Source organism: Entelurus aequoreus, linkage group LG25 (assembly GCF_033978785.1).
Source record: "Entelurus aequoreus isolate RoL-2023_Sb linkage group LG25, RoL_Eaeq_v1.1, whole genome shotgun sequence".
NCBI classification, from domain to species: Eukaryota; Metazoa; Chordata; class Actinopteri; order Syngnathiformes; family Syngnathidae; genus Entelurus; species Entelurus aequoreus.
Window position 1 is genome coordinate 25041290 of NC_084755.1, and position 11189 is coordinate 25052478.

Below are 11189 nucleotides of genomic sequence, written 5' to 3' on the forward strand. Positions count from 1 at the left end.
TCTCCACCAGGGAAGTGTAAGGAAGGGCAAGATGGAGGCGGAGGTGACGTCACCAGACAGGTTACCAGAAGACCCCCAACAGGCGGCGCAGAATAACACGGAAGGGTACTTTTCACTGCGGAACTGCGACTCGGCCTCCTTGTCGTCCTTCTCCATAGACACGCCTTCCTTGCCCAGGAAGGTCCACGCCCAGGAAGATACGGACTCTCTGGTCTCCACGGGCACTCTGGTGCCAGAAGCCATCTACCTGCCGCCCGCCGGCCACAGGCTGGTGACTCACAACGATTGGGATGTCCTCAACGCTCAGGTAGCTGCACCTGGGATGCACTCACACTTTTCACTCTTATTACAACATTTTCATCTTCAAAATTCTACACACCCTATAATGACAATGAGAAAAGGTAAAACATTTACAGATATTGACAGCCTCTGATCAATACTTAGTTGATGCACGTTTTGCAGCAATTACACCTCAAGTCTTTTTGAATACGATGCCTCAAGCTTGGCACACCTATCTTTGGGCACTTTCTCTCTTTCCTCTTTGCAGCACCTTTCAAGCTCCATCAGCTTGGATGGGAAGGCTTTCATCCAGGATGTCTCTGTACATTGCTGCATTTATCTTTCCCTCTATCCTGACTAGTCTCCGAGTTAGTTTTCATCCAGGATGTCTCTGTACATTGCTGTGTTCATCTTAGTCTAGTCAGGGAGGTGACCAAGACCATGGTCACTCTGTCAGAACTACAACATTCCTCTGTGGAAAGAGGAGAACCTTCTAGAAGGACAACCATCTCTGCAGCAAACCACCAATCAAAGTGAGACGGAAGCCGTTTATTCGTCAAAAGTTTGCCAAATTGCACCTAAAAGACTCTCGGACCATGAGAAACTAAATCCACTGGTCCAATGAGACAAAGATTGAAGTCTTTGGCGTCATGTCTGGGGAAAACGAGGCACTGCTCCTCACCAGGCCAATACCATCCCTGCAGTGAAGCATGGTGGTGGCAGCATCATGCTGTGGGGATGGTTTTCAGCGACAGGAACTGGGAGACTAGTCAGGATAGAGGGAAAGATGAATGCAGCAATGTACAAAGACAACCTGGATGAAAACCAACACTTCATCCAAGCTGATGGAGCTTGAGAGGTGCTGCAAAGAGGAAAGAGAGAAAGTGCCCAAAGATAGGTGTGCCAAGTTTGTTGCATCGTGTTCAAAAAGACTTGAGGTGTATTTGCTGCCAAAAGTGCATCAACTAAGTGTTGAGCAAAGGGTCTGAATACTTATTTACATGTGATTTTTAATTTGATTTATTTTTAATACATTTGCAAAACATTTAAAAAATACCTTTTCACATTGTCATTATGGGGTATTGTGTGTAGAATTTTGAGGACAACCATTATTGTATTCCATTCTGAAATAAGGCTGTAACATAAGAAAAAAAGGAAAAAGTGAAATTGAATGAATATTTTCCTGATGCACTGTATGTGATATCAATCAAATACGATCAGTATCGGCCAATTTTCAAGTCAAAGAATGTGAGGACTATTGATGATCAATGATGATCACAAACACCTATCTCCTCTGGCTGACACTGTATGTATGTGATATCAATCAAACATGATCAGTATCGACCAATGTGATGACTATTGCTGATAAATAATGGCAATCACAAAGTTGTTTTACAACTAATTGTGTGTGGAGACACTCCCCTAAATTAGTAATAATCACTCCATTACAGCAAATAAACTGCATTTTTTAGTACCTGAAGTATCGTTACCACTGGAGGCTAATTGTCACACTGACAGCCAGCTAGCTTGAAACAACACCAACACAGAGGTGCTTAGTAAAGTTGAAGAGGTGTAGTAGAAGGATGTATTGACAGGAAATTAACAAAATAAGGGTATAGCGTGAGGATGACATAACAGTCATGTATTGACAGGAAATAAACAAAATAAGAGTCTAGAGGGAGGATGATGTAACAGTCATGTATTGACAGGAAAAGAACAAAATAAGAGTCTAGAGAGAGGATGATTTAACAGTCACTACACCACACATAAGAGAAGGGCGATACTTAGTTTGTGTACTATTGACTTGGTTCTCATCAATTGTATGTCACTTTAGAGAAGAAGAAAGTCTTGATGATGAAATAGTTGTTGACTTAGTTTGTGTACTATTGACTTAGTTCTCATCACTTGTATGTAATAAGAGGTAGTTTAAATATCCTGATGATATTGTTAAACTGTCAGAAACATTTACAGTTAATACGTGTCATCTATTTAGTATCGCTCCATCTGACGTATGGATGATCGGTATCGGCACAGGCAGCATTGATCCCTGATCAGTACTCACACTGGACTTGATATCAATCATGGGTGTCCAAAGTCTCTCCTTTCAGCTGGCTGATAGGGTTTGATGTATTGAAGCGTGATGTTTTTTCCCTCTCTCCTCACAGAACATTTTGTGCAAATAGCAGATAGACACCATATTGTTTACAACGAGCTGGTTGACATTTGAAGATTCCAGTAGGGAAAAGAAGCGCTTGATTTGCTCACCCACCTACAACAGCATACGGCTAATCTCAGCTTTGAAAATTTATCAAAATTGATTAGTCTGTGCAGAAAGTTTGGACACTCCTGATGGAAAAAAAAAATGTTGAACAGATAATTTTTCACATTCATGACGTGAAAGGTGTGTTGTGTGCTGGCTGACAGGTGTCGGAGTTGAGAGGACAGGTGAGTCGTCTGGAGGCTGACAAGGAGGAGCTGGAGAAAGAACTAGAAACACAGACCACGCACACACACAAACAGGTACAACTTCTACACTACAGCATAGGTGTGTGTGGTGTGTGCTTATACAGGTGTGTGTGTTCAGGTATCGCTGCTGCAGTCTCAGGTCCAATCATCAGAGGCCCTTCTTCAGGATTTACAGAAATCTCTCAGCCAATCACAGAGCGCAGTACAGAGTCGACTGGTGAGTGATGATGTCATCAAGTTCACTGGCCAGAAGAAATACGACGAGTAGGTGCGGATCTGTAAAATTAGCTAAAAAAAAGCTATCATGGTCATGCAGTTACTAAAATACATCTCAGGTGTGTACCGGCAAAATTACCTAAAAAGCTAGCATGCTAACGTCAAGTAACAAAATATGTGACTCTGAGGTGTATGCCTGTAAAATTTGCTGAAAAAGTTAGCATGGTACAATTTGTTGAAAAAGGTAGCATGCCAAGAGTTTTAGCATGGTACCATTTGCTGAAAAGGTTAGCATGCCAAGAGTTAGCATGGTACAATTTGCTGTAAAGGTTAGCATGCCAAGAGTTAGCATGGTACAATCTGCTGAAAAGGTTAGCATGCCAAGAGTTAGCTGTGTACAATCTGCTGAAAAGGTTAGCACGCCAAGAGTTAGCATGGTACAATTTGCTGAAAAAGTTAAAATGTTCTGTAAAAGATGGAATTTCTGGAAATGTGAATTTTTTGGGGGGGAAAAAAAAGTAATTGTGTGTGTGTGTGTGTGTGTGTGTGTGTGTGTGTGTGTGTGTGTGTGTGTGTGTGTGTGTGTGTGTGTGTGTGTGTGTGTGTGTGCGTCCAGTCGGAGCTGTGTGTGTCCCAGAGAAAGGTGTGCAGTGATCTGTCCAGACTGAAGGGAGAGAAGGTTGAAGAAGACTCCAGTGTGTTCCTCCCGTCATCCTTACAGGTGCATCCTTACTAGTGTCTACTACAAAGTCCACCATTATGGCTTTGACTTCTTACTACACCAACGTGCTGCTTAACTTTGACTTCTTACTACACTAACGTGCTGCTTAACTTTGACTTCTTACTACACCAACGTGCTGCTTAACTTTGACGTCTTACTACACCAACTCGCTGCTTAACTTTGACTTCTTACTACACCAACGTGCTGCTTAACTTTGACTTCTTACTACACCAACGTGCTGCTTAACTTTGACTTCTTACTACACTTACGTGCAGGCAACACACTGTGAGGAACGTCTCCGCATCCAGATCGTCAACCTGAGGGAACACCTTGACATGCGGGCAGAGGAGAACGGTTTGTCATGTCCTTTTCATCTCTAATAACACTTTTTAATCACACTTTTAATGACACGTTGTGTCTTTTAATAACACTTTGTGTCTTTTAATAATACTTTTGGTCTTTTAATAACACTTTGTGTCTTTTTATTAACACTGTGTATTTTTAATAACACTTTGTGTCGTTTTAATAACACTTTGTCTTTTTAATAGCTCTTTGTGTCTTTTAATAACACTGTGTCTTTTTAATAAAACTTTGTGTCTTTTAATAACACTTTGTATCTTTTTAATAACATATTGTGTCTTTTTAATAACACTTTGTGTCTTTTTGATAACACTTTTTGTCTTTTTAATAACACTTTGTGTCTTTTTAATAACACTTTGTTTCTTTTTAATAACACGTTGTGTCTTTTTAATAACACGTTGTGTCTTTTTACCAACACTGTGTAATTTAATAACACTTTGTCATTTGTCTTCACACACACCAACGCTACCTGCAGAAGTTCTACAAGGTGAGTGTTTACTTTGTCTTCATTATTCTTAGCCAAATTCAACCAATCCCTGTAAAGTATTTTGGACATTTAGCATTGTTGAGTCTCTTGCGTAGAGCAAACAACAACAACATGTAACATGACAGCAACTCTTTACTGATCTAACCACACAATCGTGCTCCTCACACCTACTTCCTCTTCCTGTCTGCAGCGGTAGGCCTTCTGGGTAATGTAGTATCCAAACATACATGTATTTATGTTAATTGACATGTATTTATCCAGAGTTAGGCAGCATTTACATGTTAGAGATGTTGGCGTGTGATGATAACACAACACAAATCAACGCTATGACAGCGGACAAAAGTGTGTTGGAAGATGTTTAAATTAATGTTTACGTGTACAACATACACAGAGAATGTCTTGTGGCACACAGAGCAGAAAGCTGAAAGAAGGTGCTGATGATGTACTACTAATACTAGTACTAGTATTAGTTGTAGTGAATGAAAAGAGTACAGTAATCACACATGGAGCTCAAATACAGTGAGTGTGTTCTACTGTACATTACAGTACTCACTGCTAGCCCACATTGTTATGGTTGTAACTCGGCCACTACAACACGTCCACAACATGCAAATACTTCATCACATCCTGGGTAGTTCCTTCAAGTTAGAACTAGGCTTCCATTAGAACTAGGCTTCCATGTGCTGTTGGTCAACTTGACAGTCGCAGCTGCACCGTGTTGTTAGCATGTCATGTTGTTAGCATTTCATGTTGTTAGCATGGCTCACACCAATGTCCCGCAGAGCTAATGATGAGTTCATCTCCGCTAAGCATGGCTAACCATAGCAGCGTTAGCACCAGTCCTGGTAGGTCTCACATCACGTCACAGGCTCACCAATGTGGAAATGTGCTATTGACGAGGAAGGGGTTGAAGATGAAGTGCATCAAAAAGTTGGTCAACTTGATAGCACCAAGATTAGCCGCTGTGTTGTTAGCATTGTTCACCGCTTGTAGGTAAACAAAGTGTGTGTTAGAACCGTGACTCCTCCTCCAGCATGCTCAATACTTCCTGTTCTTGCATCAACAGCACAGCTGTCCACTCTGAAGACAGAGGCAGAGAGGATCCAAGACCAGAAGGAGAAAATCCAGGCTGAGCTGCTGGCCTGTCGCACCGAACTGGACGCCCTGCGCTTGGCGCTCTCTCACCTGCAGGCCAACAGCAAAGTGCTGAGTAACGAGAAAGTAATCTGATTACTTCATCTGCACAATGAGCCATAGAAATAGGTTTACTAGAAAATAATCTGATTACTTCATCTGCACAATGAGTCTTAGAAATTGGTTTACTAGTAAGTAAATGTAATCTGCTTACTTTATCTGCACAATGAAACTTAGAAAGAGGTTTACTAGAAAGTAATCTGATTACTTCATCTGCACAATGAGCCATAAGTGAATTACATTTATATAGCGCTTTTTCTCAAGTGACTCAAAGCGCTTTACATAGTGAAACCCAATATCTAAGTTACATTCAAACCAGTGTGGGTGGCACTGGGAGCAGGTGGGTAAAGTGTCTTGCCCAAGGACACAACGGCAGTGACTAGGATGGCGGAAGCGGGGATCGAACCTGCAACCCTCAAGTTGCTGGCACGGCCGCTCTACCAACCGAGCTATACCGCCCCCATAGAAATAGGTTTACTAGTAAGTAAATGTAATCTGATCACTTCATCTGCACAATGAGCCTTAGAAATAGGTTTATTAGAAAGTAATCTGATTACTTCATCTGCACAATAAACCCTAGAAAGAGGTTTACTAGAAAGTAATCTCATTACTTCATCTTCAGAATTAGCCATAGAAATAGATTTACTAAAAAGTAATCTGATTACTTCATCTGCACAATGAATCTTAGAAATAGGTTTACTAGTCAATCAATCAATCAATCAATCAATGTTTATTTATATAGCCCTAAATCACAAAAGTCTCAAAGGGCTGCACAAGCCACAACGACATCCTCGTCGGCACAGAGCCCACACAAGGGACGTCGATGTGAATGACTATGAGAAACCTTGGAGAGGACCGCATATGTGGGTAACCCCCCCTCTAAGTACAGTCCCTAGTGGATCCACATAACAGTGAGAGTCCTGTCCATAGTGGGGCCAGCAGGAGACCATCCCGAGCAGAGACAGGTCAGTAGCGCAGAGACGTCCCCAACTGATGCACAGGCGAGCGGTCCACCCCGGGTCCCAACTCTGGACAGCCAGCACCTCATCCATGGTCACCGGAACCGGAATAACCCGGCGAGGGGGCAAAGGAGAAAAGAAAACGGCAGATCAACTGGTCTAAAAAAGGGGGGTCTATTTAAAGGCTAGAGTATACAAATGAGTTTTAAGATGGGACTTAAATGCTTCTACTGAGGTAGCATCTCTAACTTTTACCGGGAGGGCATTCCATAGTACTGTAGCCCGAACAGAAAACGCTCTGTAGCCCGAAGACTTTTTTTGGGCTCTGGGAATCACTAATAAGCCGGAGTTCTTTGAACGCAGATTTCTTGCCGAGACATATGGTACAATACAATCGGCGAGATAGGCTGGAGCTAGACCGTGTAGTATTTTATACGTAAGTAGTAAAACCTTAAAGTCGCATCTTAAGTGCACAGGAAGCCAGTGCAGGTGAGCCAGTATAGGCGTAATATGATTAAACTTTCTTGTTCTTGTCAAGAGTCTAGCAGCCGCATTTTGTACCAACTGTAATCTTTTAATGCTAGACATAGGGAGACCCGAAAATAATACGTTACAGTAATCGAGATGAGACGTAACGAACGCATGAATAATGATCTCAGCGTCGCTAGTGGACAAAATGGAACGAATTTTAGCGATATTACGTCGATGAAAGAAGGCCGTTTTAGTAACACTCTTAATGTGTGACTCAAACGAGAGAGTTGGGTCGAAAATAGTACCCAGATTCTTTACCGAGTCGCCTTGTGTAATTGTTTGGTTGTCAAATGTTAAGGTGGTATTATTAAATAGGTGTCGGTGTTGAGCAGGACCGATAATCAGCATTTCCGTTTTCTTAGCGTTGAGTTGCAAAAAGTTAGCGGACATCCATTGTTTAATTTCATTAAGACACGCCTCCAGCTGACTACAATCCGGCGTGTTGGTCAGCTTTAGGGGCATGTAGAGTTGGGTGTCATCAGCATAACAGTGAAAGCTAACACCGTATTTGCGTATGATGTCACCTAGCGGCAGCATGTAAATACTAAAGAGTGCAGGGCCAAGAACCGAACCCTGGGGAACTCTGCACGTTACCTTAACATAGTCCGATGTCACATTGTTATGGGAGACACTGCATCCTGTCAGTAAGATAAGAGTTAAACCAAGACAAGGCTAAGTCTGACATACCAATACGTGTTTTGATACGCTCTAATAAAATATTATGATCAACGGTATTGAAAGCAGCGCTAAGATCAAGAAGCAGCAACATAGATGAAAAATCAGAATCCATCGTTAGCAATAGATCATTAGTCATTTTTGCGAGGGCTGTCTCCGTAGAGTGATCTGCCCTGAAACCGGATTGAAAAGGTTCACAGAGATTGTTAGACACTATGTGTTCATTTAGCTGCTGTGCAACAATTTTTTTGAGGATTTTCGAGATAAACGGAAGGTGGGACACCGGTCAGTAGTTTACCATGAGGTCAGGATCGAGGTTAGGTCTTTTGAGTAGAGAATTAATAACCGCTTTTTTTAATGCTAGGGGAACAGTGCCAGAGGAAAGTGATAAGTTTATAATATTTAGCACTGATGGACCTAATAATACAAAAAGCTCCTTGATAAGTTTCCCAGGAAGTGGGTCAAGTAAACATGTTGTTTATTTTGTCCCATTTACACATCTTAACAATTCCTCTAATGTTATTTCATCAAAGAGAGAGAAACTATTTTGGAGGGCGGTATCCGTCGTATATACAGTTGTATTTGTGTTAATAGAACCCAGTTGTAGCTGGGATGCGTTGTCTTTAATCTCCTTTCTAATGACTTAAATTTTCTTATTAAAGAAATTCATAAAGTCATCTGCCGAGTGGGTGGAGCTACTGGGCGGAGTCCCTTGTTGGGTTAGCGATGCTACTGTACTAAACAAAAATTTAGGATCGTTTTTGTTGAGGTGGATGAGATTTGAGTAATATTTAGCTTTAGCTAAGGTAAGCATGCGTTTACAAGTTATTAAACTATCACTCCATGCTTGATGGAAAACATCGAGTTTAGTCGCGCGCCATTTACGTTCCAGCTTTCTACATAATAATTTATGAGCTCTAGTTTCTTCTGTAAACCATGGGGTGCGCCTTTTAGGGGCCCTTTTTAGCTTTAGCGGTGCTACACTATCAATGGTGTTGCGCAGGGCGTCGTTAAAGTTGTTAGTGAGGTTATCAATAGAGCCGACATAATTTGGGAATGGTGCCATTACCGAAGGCAGTAGGCCAGCAAGAGTTGTCGTTGTGGCAGCATTAATGTTGCAGCTGCTATAGTAGTTATTATTATTATTAGTTTGTTGACAATGAGTCAGAACTCCGAATTTTATAAGGTAATGATCGGACATTACTTTAGTATACGGGAGTATCGTAACTTTGGAGGTGGTGACACCCCTGACAAGCACTAGATCTATCGTATTACCGTTGCGATGCTTGGGTTCATGTATTATTTGTGTAAGACCACAGTTATGAACTCCAAACTACCGATCTCAGGGCGGAGTTCAAATCCCAGCCGAGTCATACCAAAGACTATAAAAATGGGACCCATAACCTCCCTGCTTGGCACTCAGCAACAAAGGGTTGGAGTTGGGGGTTAAATCACCAAAATGATTCCCGGGCGCGGCGCCGCTGCTGCCCACTGCTCCCCAAGGGGATGGGACAAATGCAGAGGACAAATTTCACCACATCTAGTGTGTGTGTGACAATCATTAGTACTTTAATCTTAATCTTAATCAATTATAGTCTGGAGCGCCACGCACGGAGGGTCCGATGGGGTATTCATATGGATATTAAAGTTCCCCATTATGATTATATTGTCGGCGTACGTCTCTAGATCAGCAACAAACTGAGAATTCACTGATGAAGTCCGAATAGGGCCCAGGGGGGCGGTAGATAACAGCCAGGTGGAGAGGCAGCGGTGTGACAAACCTCATAGTAAGCACCTCAAACGAGTTATATTTATTATTTAGGTTTGGTGTAAGGCTAAAGTTTTTGTTGTATATTAGTGCGACACCGCCTCCCCTTTTAAGAGGACGGGCAACATGTGCATTCGTATAGTTAGGAGGAGATGCCTCATTTAGTGCAAAAAAATCGTCTGGTTTGAGCCAGGTTTCGGCGAGACCAAAGACGTCAAGATTGTTGTCTCTAATGACCTCATTAACTAATAACGTTTTGGAAGATAATGATCTTATGTTTAAAAAGCCCATATTATAGGTAGTAGGCTGTTTTGACGAGTTTTTGTTGAAACTATCCGTAGTAGCAATATTAATAATGTTGTGTTTATTATGCGTAGTGCTCTTTAAATAGTTTCGACCATATCTAGGAATTGATATGACGGGAATTTTCACATTATTTGCTTGGTGCTGCGATAAACTGAACGCATCATAGTTTGCCACCTCAGTAGAATGCATGTCTACCTCTGACACAGTCACAACAGAAAAAACATTATGTGAGTTGTATATTATTCTAAGAGAATTGCTATGTGTGCAGGGATTATCCAGCCTGGCGCTGGCTAGTTCTAGTTTAAATGACTCCTTACCCGGACTCGCGCTTCTTTGAGGATTAGCCTTTCGCTTTGTTAGCCCCGCTCGGCATCCCCGCTTCTGCTTCCGCTCACACCGCTTACGTCTCCTCCATTGACGGTCCCCGCTGGTACTTGACTCCGCTGCTTTAAAGGCTGCTCGATGTAGCCCGCAAAGTATTCCCATGCTAGCGAGGAGGTCCACCGTACATGCATCTTTCAGTCTATAAAAGCCAGATCTATCCACATCCAGAATTGTCTGTCGGTCGTATGTGACCACGGAGTGTCCATGTTGTGAGCCAGCCATGAAATTGACGGGTATTTTTGCCAAATCGCTCTACACTTCCAAGAGCGTCTTCAAGCCGCTGCCATCAGGACGCCGCCATCTTGTCATCAAATTAGTTTCTAGTAAAGCTCTTTCTAAGTTTTATTGTGCAGATGAAGTAATCAGTAAGTTATTAGTAAGTAAAGGTAATCTGATTACTTCATCTGCACAATGAAACTTAGAAAGAGCTTTACTAGAAACTAATTTGATTACTTCATCTGCACAATGAACCATATAAATATATTTACTAGTAAGTAGAAGTAATTTGATTACTTTATCTGCACAATGAGCCAAACAAATATGTTTACTTCTCACTCACCTGGCATCCATCCATCCATCCATCTTCTTCCGCTTATCCGAGGTCGGGTCGCGGGGGCAGCTGCCTAAGCAGGGAAGCCCAGACTTCCCTCTCCCCAGCCACTTCGTCCAGCTCCTCTTAAGGGATCCCGAGGCGTTCCCAGGCCAACCGGGAGACATAGGAGAGCCCACCACAGAATCCCCAGGCACTGCTTCCTCATAGGAAGATGTGTTGGTGGGATTGAGGAGGTCTTTGAAGTATTCCCTCCACCGATCCACAACATCCGCAGTCGAGGTCAACAGAAC

General features: G+C 42.2%; 1 protein-coding gene across 2 annotated transcripts in view; it reads left to right on the forward strand.

The window, feature by feature from the left end:
* rabep2 (rabaptin, RAB GTPase binding effector protein 2) overlaps positions 1-11189 on the forward strand; it is a 43649-nt gene that overhangs the window by 21169 nt on the left and 11291 nt on the right. Inside the window, exons 4-10 of one of the 2 annotated variants that reach the window (XM_062037044.1) lie at positions 11-307; positions 2704-2799; positions 2864-2962; positions 3578-3682; positions 3958-4036; positions 4518-4529; positions 5596-5750. In XM_062037044.1, coding sequence (XP_061893028.1) covers positions 11-307; positions 2704-2799; positions 2864-2962; positions 3578-3682; positions 3958-4036; positions 4518-4529; positions 5596-5750 — 843 coding nt within the window. The remainder of the gene's footprint in view (positions 1-10; positions 308-2703; positions 2800-2863; positions 2963-3577; positions 3683-3957; positions 4037-4517; positions 4530-5595; positions 5751-11189) is intronic. The other variant, XM_062037045.1, reaches the window with a different exon arrangement.